The 18,434-nt window shown below is 45.5% G+C and overlaps 1 protein-coding gene across 3 annotated transcripts in view; it reads left to right on the plus strand.

The window, feature by feature from the left end:
• LOC100024929 (disintegrin and metalloproteinase domain-containing protein 10-like) overlaps positions 1 to 15,868 on the plus strand; it is a 43,704-nt gene extending 27,836 nt beyond the window's left edge. For 2 of the 3 annotated variants that reach the window (XM_007488954.3, XM_007488953.3), the window contains 9 exons: positions 557 to 725; positions 1,613 to 1,773; positions 4,271 to 4,442; positions 5,248 to 5,392; positions 7,935 to 8,118; positions 10,470 to 10,569; positions 12,371 to 12,591; positions 13,985 to 14,081; positions 14,211 to 15,868. In XM_007488954.3, coding sequence (XP_007489016.1) covers positions 557 to 725; positions 1,613 to 1,773; positions 4,271 to 4,442; positions 5,248 to 5,392; positions 7,935 to 8,118; positions 10,470 to 10,569; positions 12,371 to 12,591; positions 13,985 to 14,081; positions 14,211 to 14,353 — 1,392 coding nt within the window. In that variant the 3' untranslated portion in view covers positions 14,354 to 15,868. Of the gene's footprint in view, positions 1 to 556; positions 726 to 1,612; positions 1,774 to 4,270; positions 4,443 to 5,247; positions 5,393 to 7,934; positions 8,119 to 10,469; positions 10,570 to 12,370; positions 12,592 to 13,984 lie in introns of all 3 variants that reach the window. The other variant, XM_056822506.1, reaches the window with a different exon arrangement.
• Positions 15,869 to 18,434: the final 2,566 nt, after the last annotated feature.

Below are 18,434 nucleotides of genomic sequence, written 5' to 3' on the forward strand. Positions count from 1 at the left end.
AAAATTTAGACTGGTGGCTTCTAGGGAGTTCCTGAGTCACTGAGGCATACTGAAGCTTGATGTACTTGTATTTATCGCTTGGGCCTCTATGATTGATTTGTGTGCTGGCTTCATGAGAATAGGCTTCTGTGAGTGGGAAAGTTTTGGGCTTGGCCTGTAGCTGCGGGTTTGCTGGGAATTAGTTAACCCATGGTAATCTTTTGGGATTGGATTTGAGGGTCTGATCTTTTGGTGATCTTTTGGAGAATTAGGGTACAGGTGTTTTGCTCTTGCATTATTTCTTTTGAGACTAGGGGGAATAATAATCATGTCAATTCATAGATAAGGGGCATTGATGAAAGAAGTAACGCAAGGGGGATAGAGTGGGAAGTCACATCTCACCAAGGACCACTCTGTGGTCTCCCCCGCTACCACTTGTGACTCTGTCAAGGCATCATGGACTGATGGCCCCCAGCAAGTCCAAATCCATCTCATTTGCATGGCTGATCACCAGAAATGCAGGTACCCTTCTGCACCCTGGAAGAAGGAATTATCAGTAGACCTTCTTTGTTCTTAGGTTGTACAAGAAGATGACCCCACCAGCTCCATGTACTCACGCTTCATTGGTCCAGAGAAGCTCCTGATGCTGCATGCTCAGTCCAACTGGGATGGTTACTGCTTATCTTACCTCCTGACAGACAGAGACTACAGTGGAGTCCTTGGGATTGCTTTTAATGGCCAAGCTGGTGAGCAAAGCCATGGGACTCTTGGAAGTGAGGATGGTTAGGATACTGGCCTGAATAGAATAACAGTGTTATGTAAGTAATAGATAAAGTGAAATACACAGTTGAGGAGCAGGTGGTCTTAGTGGGATTTGGGTGAATTAATAGAAAGAATACTGGATTTGGACTAAGAAGATGTTGATTTGAAACTGATTCCGATACTTAATGTCTAAATGACCTTGGGTAAGTCATTTCCATCTATGGACTTCACTTCTTCCATCTATAAAATGAGGGTTTTTTTTTTTTCCAGCACTCAATTCTATGAAACTTGATGGGTATCAGAAAACCACTGAAGATTTTGAAGCAGTGGAATAGAAAGATCAGAGCTGGGCTTCAGGAAGATGAATTTGGCTGTCCTCATAGTGTGGGTCAGAACAGAAAATTAAACAGCAGGATCAGCCAAGAGGCAATTCCAAGAATAGTGGTTCAAGCTGAAGATCTTGGGGCATAAGTCCTAGCTTTGCCTTCCACTTCCTAGATGGAGTGTTGCAGGCAAACCAGTTCATCTGTTGGAACCTGAATCTCCCCATCTATAAATTGAATGGAATAGAGGACATGGAATAGAGGATTCTTCTTGTTCTGTCATTCAATGATTTTAGGTTATTATAATAGTACAAACAAGAGGGATGAAGGCTTGTGATGAACAAGAAGGCATTTGGAAGGTGGAATTAGCAGAGTGAGATGCTTTCCACTGGATGTGGGAAGAAAAAGGAGAAAAGGAAGGAGTAGACAGGGTTCTGAAATTTTAAACTTGAGTAACTGGGATTATTTTGAGTTTCCATATTCCCAGACACAGATTTCTCCCGAGGGCCGCAAGGGAAGAAACTAACCCTCTTTCTGCTTCATTCTAGGGGACCTGGGTGGCATTTGCTCCAAGCACAGGAAGTTCCAAGGCACCTTGAGATCTTTGAACACAGGGCTGATCACAATTCAGAAGTATGGCCATTACCTCCCACCCCGCATCATCCACATTGCACTGGCCCATGAGCTGGGTCACAGCTTAGGAGCCCCTGTGAGTAGACTTTTATTCCAGATTCAAAGGTCAGTCCTAGGGAACCCTCCAGCCCACCTTTCCCTCAAGAGGTTCTAAGTAGAAAAGTAAGCAAAAAAATCAACCTTCTTTAGCATTATAACCCAGTTTCTGAGTGAGGAACTGAAAGAACTAGAGTCTGGACCCATCTCTGCCACTGACTTGACCAAATCACTTCCCTGAACTGGCTTCCCGTTTTCCCAACTGTAAGTTGAAAGGGTTAGACTCCATTGATTATTCCTAAGATTGCTTCAAAGATTCTTGGATTTTCCCAGCATCACTATGGGTCAGGACAGTCAGTGATGTGGGAATATCAACTCTAACCATCATCCATTCTCTATTTTCCACTCACATCCTTGATGCTAATTTAGTAATAATAATAATAATAATGGCTAGCATTTGTACAGCACTTACCATGTTCCAAGAACTATACTAAATGCTTTACAAATATTTCCTCATTTGATCCTCACAACAACCCTGGGAGTTAGATGATTTTGTCATCCTCATTTTACTGATGAAGACACTGAGGCTAGATTTAAATTCAGGCCTTCCTAACTTCACACCCAGCACTCTGGCCACTACACCATCTAGCTCCCTCAGTTTCAAGAGGGATCTGGTCTCAAGGGAGCTAGTTTCAAATCTTGCCTTTGACACTTTTTACAGTCTCCAAGATTTTTCAAAGAATACTGTCTCGAATTCTCTCCCTCTCTCCCTTCCCACCCCCTCACCCCGCTCTTGAGATGGTAAACAATCTCATATAGAATTTACATGTGTAATCACGTAAAACATTTTTTCCATATTAATCCCTTTGTGGAAAGAAATTCAAATAGAAAAGAAATAAGAAAATGAAAAAAGTTCACTTTGGTTTGGATTCAGATAGTTCTTTTTCTCTGGAAGAGGAGGGCATTTTTTTTATCACGAATCCTTTGGGATAGTTTTGGATCATTGCGTTGCTAAGAATAGCTGTTATCCACTGAAAAGTATTCCTTTGACACTTTCTGGCTAGCTATTTGACCACAAACAAGTTATATAGCAGCTCGGTGCCTCAGTTTACCTATCCTCACCTAATTGTTATGAGCCACAAAGGAGGAAATGTATGTAAATCACTTTGCAAAAACTGAACTACCTTATAAACATTAACTATCATCGGCAATGGCAACATTACTATTATTTAGGTTTTCACCTAGACTATTGCAGTGGTGTCCTCACTGGTCTTCCTGTTTTCAGTTTACTCAATCCACTTCCACACAGTAACCAGAGTAATTTTTCCAAGATCTGACCATGTTATTTCATCGCTCAAAAGTCTTCTGTGGCTCCCTCTGGCGTTTAAGACAGAGCACAAACGCCTCCCATTGGCAAGAAAGCCCCCATCATTTGGGCACATCCTCTTCCTGCCCTTGGCATTCACCCAGACTGATCCCTGCATCTGATGGCAGAAAAGGAGTTGAATTCTGGTCCTCTGGTTCCATCCGAAGCTGTCCTCTGGGTTGTAACTGAAAGCACTCAGTTTGCTGTCTCCTTGGAGGATCCTGGCTTTGCTAGGGAGGTTGGCGAGGAGATTCTGGCTGGACTTGGGCCACTCTGGTGGACCGGAAAGTCAACATAAATTCTGTTCCCATCACAGACACTTACTAGCCCTGTGACTCTGGACTTAAAGGTGACACTTAATCTCCTCCAGTCTCAGTTTCCTCCCCTGAAAATGGGTAAAATAATGGCCCTTGTCTTCCAGACTTATTGTGAGGATCAGATGAGATATTGGTGAGATGCTCTGCCAGCGACTCTTTCCTCAGGCCGTGGGGTGCTTGGGGAGCCCTGCTCCAGCTTGGGGGCTTTAGGATTCAGGGAGGAGCCAAGAAGGGAGAGACCCTTTGAGTCAGGAAGCATTTGGACTGGAGGACTTGGGGAGAACTTCATGGAGGTGGTAGGGTTTGAAGGAATGAGCAACATCCTGAACGGACCTAACCTGGGGTTCAAGTCTGAGCATCTGCAGGAGGCTCTTGTCATTGGAGGAGAATGGGGAGGTGTTCCAGGAAATGACTATTCACACCCATTATCAGGAGTCTCATTAAAACAACAACAACAAAACCCTTTACCTTCCTTCTTAGAATTACTGCTGTGTATTATTAGTTCTAAGGCAGAAGAGTGGAGAGGGCTGGGCCACGGGGGTTCAGTGACTTGCCCAGGGTCACCCTGCGAGGAAGGGTCTGAGGCCAGATTCGAACCTAGGACCTCCTGTTTCTAGTCTGGCTTTCAATACACGAGCTACCTCGCTGCCTTCCTGGGAGTCTCATTTTTATACAATTACATTTCTCACAGGGAACATTCCCATTAGGTAAAGTAGACATGGACTGGCCCCATTTTACAGATGAGGAAATAGGCTTGGAAATGGGGAGAGATGAAAGGGGCCAAGTTGAGGATAAGGCAAATGAGGAAAATTGTTCTTTTGAACTCAGTGTGGAAATGTGTACCCCCATTTCAGCATGATGAGAGCCAGCAGTGCACCCCCTTCAGCTGGGACACCACCCATGGGAACTTCCTGATGTTTGACTACGCCACAGACGGCGACCAGCCCAACAATGACAGATTCTCTCCCTGCAGCACAGCCTTCATCGGGAGGACCCTCCGAGCCAAGAAGGACCAGTGTTTTGTGGGTGAGCAGGGCAGCCAGATGGGAGCATCTGCTGGGAGCACAGTCCTAGGCTCAGGAAGGCAGTAGATGCTGACACCAGCTCTCAGACGAGGCCACTTAGAGACGTCTTCTAGACCGATGGCCGATTTTTAAATTTATGTTTGTTTGTTTTTTCAGAACCCTCACCTTCCATCTTAGAATCAGTACTGTGTATTGGTTCCAAGAAAGAAGAGCAGAAAGGGCTAGGCAGTGGGGGTCAAGTGACTTGCCCAGGGTCACACAGCTAGGAAGTGTCTGAAGTCACATTTGAACCCAGGACCTCCCCCTGGCTCTCCATCCACTGAGCAACCCAGCAGCTCCCTTATGAGCCTTTTTCTATTCTCCCCAACATTCCCATGTTAGTGGTCAAAGGACCCCTGCACCCATAGTACTGGGTCTCTAAGACACCGAGTGGGTCTTGGTCAAAGGTCAGCTTTAAATCCTGTAAACTGAATTTAATTGAAGTATAATAATAGCGATAACTAACATTTACATGGAGCTTACCATGTGTTCTAAATGCTTTACAAATGTTCTCATTTGATCCCCGACATTCCTCAGAGGCAAATGCCATTATTATTCCCATTTTGCCATGAGGAAATTGAGGCAAAGATAGTTCAGTGACTTTCCCAGGGTCACCCATCGAATACACGTCTGGGGCTGGATTTGAACTCTCAGCCCTCTTTCCCAGCCCCACCCCCCCTTCCCCATCCATATCGCTATGGCAGCAACTTTCCCGTTTCTTTCCCACTCTCCACCCTTCCCACCCTCCCATCCGGTTTGTTTCTCAGAAAGTGACCGGCCCATCTGTGGAAACCAAGTGCTGGACCCCGGAGAGGAGTGTGACGCGGGGAGCGAGCCCACAGACCCTTGCTGCTACGCTGCGGGCGAGACCGAAGGGCTCCGCTGCAAGCTGAAGACGGGTGCACAGTGCAGGTAGGAGCCGGAAGCCCTGGGCACAGCTGCCAGCTCTACTGCAGAGAAATGGCCCCGCCCCACCTCCCAGCCCTCTCTCCCCCTCCAGCGGTCCCTAGAGGGAAGGAAGTAGAGGGGAAAGAACTATCCTCCAGGACCCGAGGGTGGGGGGTGTTTGTGGGAGGGGAGGACCGCAGGCCCCTCCCCTTCCCACATCTGGGTCTCAGTTGGACCTTGGGTCAAAGGATGGTGTTGGATGTGTTGATGTTAAAAGGCTTTCCATTTCTGTGCCCTGTTTTAGTCCACCTCTGCCAGAAACAATTTTATTTAATAATAATAATAGCAGGGGGCAGCTGGGTGGCTCAGTGGATTGAGAGCCAGGCCTAGAGATGGGAGGTCCTGGGTTCAAATCTGGCCTCAGCCACTTCCCAGCTGTGTGACCCTGGGCAAGTCACTTGACCCCCACTGCCTAGCCCTTACCACTCTTCTGCCTTGGAGCCAATACACAGTATTGACTCCAAGACAGAAGGTAAGGGTTCAGTTCAAAGTTAACATCTTAGGAGAGTCACTATGCAGTTCCTTCCTGGAGCTCCAAGATTTAAAGAGCTTCCTCCTGGGCCTGATACGGTGAATCTCTTCTGAATGATGGAATGTATGAGAAAGAAGGCACTTCCTGTGGGTCAGCCACTGGCCACCATTGCAGAGATGGGGAAGGCAAGAACCAAAAGAAGACCAGAGGTCCTGAGTTCCTGTGCAGGCTCCACCCTTCCCCATTTCCTTAGGGAAGCTTTTTTGTCCTCTTCCTTTCATCTAATTTTCTAAGGAAAGCCGGTCCAGAAAGGACTTTTAGACCAGAAAAATAGGACTTCTTAATAGTTTCACTTTTACTCATTTTTTTCTATGTGTCATCATTTTGAGTAAAGTTATTTTTTTACTAATTTTAAATCTGCTTCCACAGACTAGAGGGTCTCACAAATGGACGGAAGAAGAGACCTTGGAGTTCATTTAGGCCAGCCCCCTCCGTAAGAGTCAAGAGACCCGAGATCCAAGCCTATCTCTGATACTTCATTTCTCCCAGTCTCAGTTTCCTTATCTGTAAAACAGGGATAGTCATCCTGGCACTTCTTCCTTCCTGGCATTTTGGTGAACAAAACATTTTGTAATCCTTAATACATGAGAGAAATAGGGAATAAAAATCATCATCATCATCATTATTGTTGAACAGATGAGTCAACCAAGGCCCAGGGATAAAGTAACTTTCCTAAAGTCCACTAGAAGAGAAGGGGCAGAAGCAGGAGGGGAAACCCCCTCCTCTCTTTCAGCCCAGAGCTCCCTCTTAGGCTGGGCATCCTCAATGGTGCCTGGCTTGGAGTCCGGAAGATTCATCTTTTTGGTTCAAATTTGGCCTTAGATACTTGCTAGCTGTGTGACCCTGGGCAAGTCACTTAAATGCTCAGTGCTCCAAGTGACTCACTCGCATATCCAGTCTAACTCAGTCCAGAAGCATTTATTCATCGTCTGCTCCGGGCCAAGAGTCCCTATTCTACTAGCTATTGGGAAACATCGGGGTTTTTTTTTTTTTCAGTTTACAGAAGTTTATATTTACTAAATTTATTTTATTTACTTTTTTTTTTACTATTTACTAAATAAAACTCAAAATGACATTGGGTGGTGCTTCCTGACTCCCAGACAGGTCTGTGGGCCAGGCATGGGGGAGCCCTGCTAGGGAACACAAGGTGGAAGAACCCGAGGCTTCTCAGGGGAAGCATCATCCCAGCTTCCCTCCAGAGTTAGAAGCCAGACTGAATAAAAGGGAAGTGGCTGGGCTTGAATCTGAGAAAATCCTGATCGTGGCTCCCTGGCTGAGTGCGGGCACAGTCCTGTGCCTTAACTACCTCTGGTATAAAATGGGAGTGAAACTTGGGCTGAAGGAGAGGGAGGGGAGCAGGCAGAAGCCCTTGTCAGGCAAGTGTCTGGATGAAGGGGAGATGGCTTGTACTTCCCAATCTTGCCCTGGCCAAGGCAGCTGGAGGGGACCATCGTAAAAAGAACTGACGTAGAAAACAGAGCAAGAAGAGATCATTTAAAAATCACCAGACTGGCAATATCGAAGCATTTCTGGAAAGACAGGCATATTCATGCATCGTTGGTGGAACTGTGAAATCGGTACCACCATTCTGGAAAGCAGTTTGGAATTATACAAATAAAGTGCCTAAATTGTCCATTTGACCTAGAACTTTGTTAGAAGAGGCCACTGAGAAGAAGAGATTGTCAGAAGTATAAATTGTATTGATGTGTCATTTAAAAAAAGTTAAAAAAAAAAGAAAAGAAGACATTCCCTGACTATCCCAAGACATACATAGTTGCACTTCTTTTGTAGGAAGGCAAAGAGTTGGAAACAAAGTAGATGCCCATCATTTAGGGATGACTAAATAAATCGTGGGACATAAAATAACGAAATATAACTGGGTTTTCAGCAGCTCAGGGTCTGTCGTTCTGGGCTCTCCTGAGCAGGGCTTCTACCTGGGATCTAGGTAACAAAGTGATGTATTTCTTCTTTCAGTCCCAGCCAAGGCCCCTGCTGTGGCCCAGATTGCAAGTATTTCTCATGGGGAAAGCTGTGCCAAGCAGAGACGGAGTGCCTGTTGGGGAGCACCTGTCTGGGAAATACAGCTCATTGCCCTGCCCCAGTGCCCAAGGCCAACTTTACTCCATGTCTCATGGGAGCTCAGATCTGCCTCGATGGGGTGAGTCTGGTCTAGTTTCATAGAAGAGAGCCTTCTAATGGGTCTTCTGTCTTTGTTTTCTCCCTCCCCTATGCCATCCTTACCACAGCTGCCAAAATAATCTTAATGCACAGGTCCTACAATAGACTTGTTTACTAACAAATCCCAAGTGGCTTCCTATTGTCTAGATGCTAAAATATAAACTTCTCTACCTGGAAGGAAGAAAACAAGCATTTATTAAGCCCCTACTAAGGGTCAGACACTATGCTAAGCATTTTATATATACTATCTCACTTGATCATCATCCCTGGGAGGTAGGTGCCATTCCTTTCCCATTTCACAGATGAGGAAACTAAGACAAACAGAAGTAAAGTGACTTGCTTAGGATGGCACAGGCCCAGTTCTCTAGCCACTGTACCACCTAGCTGCTTTGGTCTAGGGCCCTCCACAGTTGGACCAACATCTACTTTTCAATGGCACAGTGCCATCGACTTTCATCTAGGAGGCACCATAGTGCATAGAGTACCAGGCCTGGAGCCAGGAAGACCCATTTCCCAGGTTCAAATCTGGCCTTAGACACTTACTAGCTCTGTGAGCCTGGGCAAGTCACTTCACCCTGTTTGCCTCAGTTTCCTCATCTGTATAATGAGCTGGAGAAGGAGACAGCAAACCATTCCATTGTCAAGAAAACCCCCAAAGGGCTCACAAAGAGTCAGACACGACTGAACAACAACTACTACTGATTTTCTACCCTTGTTTGACTCTCCTCCTCCTCCTGCCTTCCAGCCACACTATTACATGTAGGTCTTGCTTTCTTGTCCCTCACAGTGGGAATGCACTCACTTCTCCTTTCTGCTTTTCAGGTTCTGTCTCTTTAATCCATCAGTCAACAAACATTTAAGGCTCTCTCTTACCTTCAGGATCAAATATAAGGTCCCAGTTGGCATTTAAAGGGTTTTATGATCTGGCCCCTTCCTATCTTTCTAGTCTTTGCATATCTTATTCCAGTCCCCACCTGCCCCCTCCCAATACTCTGGGATCCATTGCATTTCCTCATTGGTGACATTCCATCTCCTGTGCTAGGTGCTGGGTATGCCAAGGCAAAACCAAAACAGTCCCTGCCCTCTGGGAGTGCATGGTCTAATGGGGGAGCCAATGGGTATTCAGAGACAGAGCCTAAACGCCACAGACACAAGACTGTCTTGGGAGGGAAGGCGCTGGACACTGAGGGATCAGGAAAGTCTTCGTGCATTAAGGGGAGCTCCAGGCCAGTCCTGAGGGGAGCGAGGTATTCTTCAAAGCAGATGTAAGGAGGGAGCTCATTCTAGGCACAAAGGATGGGAGGCAGGAGATGGAACACTGGGCCTCAGGAGACCAGTTTGGCTGGACTACAGAGCATATGAATGGAAATAATGTACAATATGTCTAGAAAGGTAGACTGAGGTCAGGTGGTGAAGGACTTTAAATGCCAACCAGAAGAGAACCAGGGGGAACAGAGTTCAAGTCCAACCTGGTTGTCACATACTGACTGTATGACTCTGGGCAAGTCCCTTGAGTTCTTAAGTGTTAAGCTTAGAGAGCACCCCTAGGGAAGATGTCCAGAATGGTAGGAGTCCTCAAAGTTCACTTCATATGAGTCTGACTAAAGGAATGGGAGAGGAATGGCAGACAGCTATCTTTAAGAATTGGAAAGATTATCACCCCAGAGGGGTCTTAGGGCAGGACCAGGGATGGAAAAGGCCAAGAGGAGGAAGATTTAAACTGGATGTCAGGAAAAGCTTTCTCCCAGTGTGAGGTGTCTAAAAGTGGCATGGGAAGCCTAGGAAGTGATGGGCCTCTCGTCCTGGAGGTACAGTGAAGGGGTCATTCATGTCCAGCTGCGATTTCTCCTCTGAAATTCTTTGGAAAGTATCCCAACTGCTGCTGTTCTTCTCTGTGCTTCCCCTGCCCCCCAAGTCCATTTCAATTCAACAAGGCTCCTTATGTTGTAACAGGGGAGGGTGGGAGGGAAAGCCCTGAGGCTGTGCTCTTGGGAACATCTCCAATATGGTAAGGAAGGCTCATGGAAGCTGGAAGGAAGGATCAGATTCCCCAAATCAAGGGCCTTGAATGCTAGGTTAGGCTGAGGAGTTCGGACTTGATGGTTTGACATTAATTAAGAAACTCCGTGGTTTTTTGAACACTTTAATGGTGGCCTATAAAGGACAATGAATCTGGAGGTTGAATGCAGGTTTGAATCCTTCTTTCTCTGCTATTGTATGACCTTAGGCAAGTCTTTTCTGTCTCCCAGACTCCTTGAGTTGGACATGCCTGAAATAACTAACAAAAATGAAACGAATCACTGAAGTCTCTACCAACTCTCATTTCCGCAGATCTGTAGGGGCTCCTTATGCCTCATCCATCGCTTGGAACCCTGTGAATGTGTCAGCAGTTCCCCATGGGAACAGTGCCATCTTTGCTGCCAGAAGCCAGGTACCCGCTGGGCAGGACTCCCCAAGGCCTATCTTGGGCAGAATAGCATGGCCATGGCCAAAAGAGCCATGGGGGTGAGGTGACAGGCCCTGTATTTGGAGGAAGGGGGCTTGGGTGACTGTCACGCCCTCTCCTCCTTCAGAAAGTAGCAATAATGCCAGCAAAGCTTTTCGCACAAAATCCTCATTTTTTAACATGGAAAGTGCGGCAGAGGTAAAAGCTATGAGAGCTAAGAGAGTCCCAGGTCATGTGACTGGTGAAGGAGGCATCCTTTCCTTCCAGCAGAGGTCTCTGAGGATTAGGGATGAGCCCAACACTGGGAGCCCAGCATGGAGCAGAGAAGGAGGGGAGCTCTGTACTAATCTTAGGGCTCACACCCTGTAGTCTCTGCTGCCCTCTTGCCAATGCAGTTCCTTGGGAACTGCGAGAGGCTGAGTGGATGTATGAAAGGAAGGTAAATGAAAGGGGGAGGCGGGAGAGGATGGACAGAGTCATGTCGGGTAGAATCTTAGACTTGGAGGAAATCTAATCCAAGACTCACAGGTGGAAGCCCAGGTCTCAAATCCCAGCTCTGGCCTTTATTGCCCTGAGCAAGTCACTTAATTTTAATAGAATGAATTTCACTGTATAAGAACTCATCAGACTAGCTCAGATTTACAAAAAACAAACCCTTACCTTCCATCTTGTGTATGGGCTCCAAGGCAGAAGAGCAGTAAGGGCTAGGCTACCATTTACATAGCTCTGACCCAGTGCCAGGCACTGTGCCAAGCACTGTACACATCATTATCTCACTTGAATCTTACAACAATCCTAGGAGGGTGATGCTATTATTATTCCCATTTTACCAGTGAGGAAACTAGGGCAAATAGAGGCTCAGTGATTTACTCAGGGTCAAACAGCTAACAAGTGTCTGAGGGTGGATTTGAACTCAAGTCTTCTGAATTCCAAGTCCAGATCTCTAGCTGGCTATTCACCTGGCTAATTGTTGTTAATATTAATTATGACAACAATGATGACGATGATGATACAGATAGAGATAATGAAGCCCAAAGAGGGAAAAATGATTTTTCCAGGATCACATAATGACAGTATCTAGCTGGCACAGTGGATAAAACACTAGACCTGGAGACAGGAAAACTTGAGTACAAATCCAGCCTCAAACACTTACTAGTTCTATAACCCTGAAGGCAAGCTCCTGAACCTCTATTTCCTCATCTGTAAATGGACATCATAACAAGCATCTACCTCACAAGCTGGTTGTGAGGCTCAAATGAGATAACAATTGTGTTAAAACTAAATTAAAACTCTGGTCCTTAATTTCCATAGAGTTTATTAATATTTACTTGAAATAGAGAGCATAGAGATAGAGATTGAAGCCTATTCTAATCTTGTCACATGGGCACTTCTCCATGCGACTATCTATCTTAGCCACCGTCTTCTCCCCACATGTCCAGAGAATAGAGAGAGCCTAACCCCCTCTTTTATCTTCTCCTTTACCCCTGGATCCTAACCTGATCCTTTCTGCGTCAATGTACCTAGGTCACTGTCCCATGACCCAAAGTGGAGCTCAGGAAAACAGGTCAGACCCAAATGTGTGATCCTGGAAGGGGGTTCTCTTCACACACTTGTAAGGTGCTCGCCCCAGTGTTTGGCCAGATAAGTGCCAGATGTCAGTTATCGGAGCCTGCTAGAGGCCAGGGCCCTTTCCCCAACATCATGGAGGGCTCCTACAAGTGGTGATGAGGGAAAAGGGGGGGGAGCCAAAACCTCCATAAGGCTTGTTCTCCATCCATCCCAACAGGCCAGCCTAACACCTGTGCCAGCACCACATCCTCTCTGCTGATGGCAGAGTTCAATGGCACCCGGCTCCCACTTACCCCAGGGACACCATGTAAAGGCCACAGGGGCTACTGCGACAAGTTCCACATCTGCAGACTGGTGGATGAGGATGGGCCAATGGCCAGAGTGAAGAATGCCATCGTGGGCTTCGTTGAGCTGGAGGACATGAGTGCCTGGATGAAGGTGATAGCTTTGGGTCTCTTTCCTGGCTTCCTGGCTTCTCTTCCCTGCTCTATCACAGAAATCTTTGAAGAGAAGACTCTGGGAATTTAGGAGCCATCCTTAAGTATCTGTAGGGCTACTTTGGAGAAGAAGCACAGGAGAGCCAACAAAATCACTCATCACAGAATATATTTAAAGGTAGTGAATAACAGGGAAAGGATTCACTGAACACCTAAAAAAAACCTCCTTACCTTCTAAGAACCAATACTGTGTTCCAAGGCAGAAGAGCCGTACAGGCTGGGCAATGGGGATTAAGCGACTTGCCCAGGGTCACCCAGCTACAAAGTGTCTGAGGTCGGATTTGAACTCAGGAATTTAAACTTTATCCATAGCGCCACCTAGCTGTCCCCTCACTGAGCACTTTAAAAAGAGAAATAATCATAGCACTTCTAGGCAGGAAGTGAAGGAACACACTGCTTTCTCCCAGGAGGTAGTCCCAACAAAACTCCCAGCATTGATTATTAAGTCCCTGCTTCTTGCCCTGTGGGCCAGGGGTCTAGGCCCTTGTTCAGCGTCAGCCTCTGAGGTTTACACACTCTCAAAGTCTGGTACCTACTCCTCCAGCCACTGGCAATCCTCTCTCTTCATCTCTGTAGCACCCTTCCCTAATCACCTGCAGTTTGGTCTTGGAACTCCTTGGTGTATATACGACTGCATGGCTTCTTCTGTTAGTTGGCTCAGGGAGTCATCTTCTTGCTCTTGTTCCTCAGCCCTGACGTAGGGCTATTGCCTCCAGTCGGAGGAGCTGGGTGTTCCAGTGGATAGAACCCTGGACCCGGAGTCAGGAAGACCCAAGTTCAAATTTAGCTTCAGACACTGACTAGCTGTATGACCTGAGCGAGTCACACCTCTGTTTGCCTCAGTTTCTTTATCTGCAAAATGGAGATAACAACACCTACTTTGCAGGGTTGTGGTGATAATCAAATGAGATAATAATTATAAATTAGCAAAATAGTAAATTAGTAAAACAGCACCGGGCCTGGCATATGATAAGTGCTATATAAATGTTAGCTATTATTGTCGCTATTGTCTGAAATCCTAGTAGTCAATGAGGGCTCCACTTTTTTTTGGTTGTTTCCTGCACTGAGTATAGGCCCCCCTGCACATCGAAGAAACAAATGAAGCAAAAAGCAGAGTGGACTGGAATGTAGAACCAGGGCTTAGGAAACCTGGATTCAAATCCCCTTTTCAGCTACTTACTAGCATACGAACAAGGGCATAGCCTCTTAAGCCTCAGTTTCTTATCTGCAAAATGGGGACATTACTTGTACTATCCATTATGCAAACCTGAAAAAACTATATCAAGGGTAATCTGTGTTGATTAAAAAAATTAATCTGAATGCTTTCCCTTCAGACTCGCTGGTGGGCCATTCTGCTGGCCATCTTGATTGTGGCAGCAATGATGTCTTTCACTGTATTCTTCTTTGAAAGGACTGAGGACAGTAATCGAGGTAAAAAAAAATGCATGGGTTTGGTTTAGAAACTCAATTTAATTCTGAAGATGGGTGGTAACTGCCCTCCCATATTGACAACTTCTGACCCATTATTCTATTCTTTTTTCCTTCCCTGTCTCCTCTCAGGAATAAAAACGACGAGTGGTGCCTTGGACTTAGACAGACCAGAGCCCCACCTGACTGTGACCCACTGGGAGTGGTCTGAGTTCTATGTTGAGACCACTTGTCTGGAGGAGACAAGGATCGAGCAGGTCACAGTGGGTCACTGAACTTCACCTTGCACCATGGTGCCTCCTTGCAGTGGGGCGACAATCTCATTGTCTCATCACAGAAGAAGACAAATATTTATTTGTAGCTAGTAGAATCAAAGCAGTATGGCATGGTGGAAAAAAAAAAACAGGAAGTTTGGGTTAGGTTCAAGTTTCTTCTTTGGCACTTACTAGATCTGAGTTCCTAGGCAAATCACTTAAAATTTGCCAAGTCTCAGTTTCTGTGCTTGTAAAATGAGGGGTGTGGACTCTATGGTCCCCATAGATATAACCAGTTCCAGCATCTCCTGAAATTCTCTATGCGTGTTTGAAGTCTGTTCTTTTCCTTTGGCCTCCCCCAAAGTGCCCTTTAATTCTACCAGTATAAGAAACCTGGACTAGTGGAAGCCAAGGATGGTGGTATTTCAGGACCTGGTCCCTTTTTGGCCATCTTTTCTTGAGGCCTTCATTGATCAGATAATTTTCATAAGATTTAAACAGTAAATAAACATTCACTAAGTGCCTACTATGTTCCTGCAATTGTGTTAAGGAGTGGGGATCTAAAAAGAAGGGTGTCTTCAAGGAGTTCACAAATTTAGGGTTGGGCGGGCCCTTGGAATAGAGAATGTCAGAACTAGCAGAGACCTGAGGACATAAAAGATATCACAGCTAGGAGTACTTTTAGGACACAAAATGGCAGACCTGGAAGGGACCTTAGAATATACAATGTCAGGGCTTAGAGGGCTCTTAGAATACAGAACATCAGAGCTAGAAGGGACTTTAGAATATACAGTGTCAGAGCTGCAAGGGACTTTAGGGATCACCCTTCTCCAATGATGACCAGGAAAAAATAACAGTTTAGAGAGGGTCCTGATTCCACATACTTTCTGTCAACTGTTCCATACTGCCATATAACACTGTCTTGCCTCATCCTCATATTTGGTGGCGTGTATAAATCTTGTCCCCAAGTTGGACTCTGAGTTCCGTCAGGGAAGAGACCAAATCTTTTACTTCTTATTCTCTTCTCAGCCCAGTCCTGGGCACATGGTAAATGTTCAACACCCACACTTGATGAAATAAACTGAATTTGTTTAGGACTATGGACATATGAGAGAAATATGTTTCCAATCCCAAATGAGCCTTTTTCCTTTGATTTTGGAAAAGAGCACAGTGTCATCGAAGATGCTCTGAATGGGGAGCCTAGAAGGCTCAGATTCTAAAGTCCAGCTCTGGCCTTGATTCTTGAACCCCTGGACATCCATCATCTCTGGGCCTCAGTTTTTCTCTGTACAAAATGAGGGAATTGGACCAGTTTTCTGAGGTCCTTTGCAGCTGTAACAACTTTGAACTATCATTGGTCTAGGAAATTCAAGTCAATCAGAACCTGCTCTGCAGTGGGGTGCTGGGAGTGACTTGTCCAGGCTCACACAATCGGAGGATGGGATTGAACCCTGGTCTTCCTGACTTTCTATCCATTAGGGCAGTATGCCTCTGTATAATCCCATGGATGTGTATAATAAAGGGTGAGGAAGTTAACAGGTCATTGATGCAAATTCTTCAAACAAGAACTCATAGGTTTTGTTCCTTAGTTTTTTAGCCATGTTCTGAAAAGGAGAGAAACATGTTTCACTCTGCACTGAGTCCTCTCTAGAGGTGGATAGAATTTTTCATCATGAGTTCTTTGGAACTGCAGTGGGTCATTTTGCTAATCAGGTACTAAGTCTTTCTTTAAAAAATCTTTATGTATCGATGTTACTATGTAAATTGTTCTCCCAGTTCTTCTCACTTCACTTTGCATCAGTTCATGCAAGTCTTCCCAGATTTTTCTGAAATCCTGCCCTAAGAAATTTCTTACAGCATACTAATATTCCATCACATGTATATACCACAACTTGAGTCAGTCCCCAGTCTATAGATTTTCTTTCATCTCTTTTTAAAAAACTCTTCTAGTAATTTTTTTGTGTCCCATCTGCATTTTTCTTTTGAAGCTTTGTTTGTAGGTTTTTTAAATCTAAGTCATTGTCTTCTTTTGTGTTTGTATCTTGAGCTTTTCTGACACCATAGGAGATTCTTATGGTCAAGTTCCTTCTAGTTTTTTGCTCATTTTCCCCAGCAAGACTTTAAGACTTTGCTGGCGTGGGCTCTGCTCACCTCTCATGGAGAGACATCTGTCCTGAGTTTCTTTTATGCCCTTCTACTTGCACAGCTCAATCCAGAGGTGTATAAATTCTTAGTGTGACCAAGAGGGTATGATCCAGGAAGAGATCTGTACTCTGCACATTTCTGACCATATTTGGGTCTGTTTGCTTGTGTGGCTGAGGTTTCTGCAGGTTGCTGCTGGACTCAATCACAGTTAGCTTGCTGTGAGGTTCTGTAGGTTCAGAGCTGGCTCCCCCTTGGATTTGATCTCCTGCACTGGCTTATTCCCCTGCAGGCTTATGTGTAGGATTAAAGGTTAGAATTAAGATTGCTCCTTCTGCTTCTGGGCTCAGAGCCATACAGTTATGGTTCTAGAACTTGTTCCTTGCCCCTTGCACAGGTAGGGCCTCTGCTTCCTACAGATTGCTCCTCTCCACCATGGAACTGCGCATATAACTGAGTAATGGGCAACAGAGCTGCTTGCTAAATGGCATATTTTTGTTCTCACCAGCACTACTATCATGGTCCCTTGGGATCTCCAGTGCTCAGTCCTGTCACTTGAGTATTGGGAGTTCCCTGCCAATACTGCTACCTAAACCCCAGGTAGCTGAAATCCTACCTGCTACCACAGTGCGCTCCTGGCTGGTCCCCATCCTGCTGCTTAAGATCTCTGCCTAACATGCTCTGGGCTGGAAAAATGACCCACAGTGACTTTTTAAGTCAAATTTCAGTACAGCACTTTTTATAGACCATGTGGAAGAGGTTGTGAAGGAGCTAAGGCAAAATTGCTACCTCTCATTCCATCATTTTGACTCTGTCCCCTCTCTTGAAAATTTCCCAGGAAAGGCTTACGCCCCATTCCTTAGGGATGTTGAAGATCGGACTCACTTCTGATGAAGCTGGACTAGAGGCTCTCTAGCCTGAGTCTCTCATTTGATAAGGCTTCAGCATGGGATTTCAGGGATTCCTGACTGACCTGGCAATTACCTGGGCAAACCCCTTATAAATTTGATAATTTATAAGGAAAGTTCCAGGACCTCCCTCCGATGTATAGCAGGCCATCCCAAGCCAAGGGGATTTTTAGGACTGAATACTTAATAAAAGCCCACAAGTGAACCTCACAGTACAGCCACATGCTCAGGCTCAGTGGCCTGAAAAAGGCTGAATTGCGCCTGTGTTGGGAAAGACCCAGGGATGGAGAGGAATGAAGACAACCATGGAACCCCTGCCCTGATGTGGAGGTCTGAAGGTCCAAAGGTCCATGAGTCTTTGAATGGTATTCTTTAATCAAAACTTGGAATGTGATGGATAGCATCCTATCCTCTGACCTGCTGAAGTCATCCCCCTTTTCCCCAGCTCAGTCCTTGTGGTTCTTATTGCTAGATCTACTACCCAGGATTCTTCTCTAGGACCTGACCAAAAGCTGTAGAGCTGCATTTCTCAAATTGAGGCCAATCTTCTCCCCTAAAGTAACCCTTTGGGGCCCTCCTCAAACCTCACCATTCAACACAATTTGGTATTAATTCTGTATATTCCAGGAGCTTCCTGGTATGTACAACACACATATGAGGACCTCTTCCACCTCCTGAGTTTATGGTATTTACTAATCCTAGGTCAGCTGAATCTCAGTGAAGCAGAGGACAAGGACCAATCTTTTCCTTTCACATTCAAAGTATTCTGTCTCTGGCTCTTCTGATTCACTTATTAAAATGCCAGCTTACACGGATACAGAGTTTTAAATGTTGCCCATCTTTTTATACCCAAATAATTGTAGTTGATCTTTACAATACTTTAAGTTGGGAACTGCTGGTAATAATATACCCATTTTACAGATGGGTTAAGTGACTTGCCCAGGGCCACACAGCTAGTGTCAAACAGGATTTGATTTAATTCTTTACTGACTCACAAGACCAGTACTTGTTCCACAATTTACCCTGCGCCTGTGTATGAGGCACCTATGCCC

The sequence above is a fragment of the Monodelphis domestica genome, chromosome 3 (assembly GCF_027887165.1).
Source record: "Monodelphis domestica isolate mMonDom1 chromosome 3, mMonDom1.pri, whole genome shotgun sequence".
In the NCBI taxonomy this organism is placed as follows: domain Eukaryota; kingdom Metazoa; phylum Chordata; class Mammalia; order Didelphimorphia; family Didelphidae; genus Monodelphis; species Monodelphis domestica.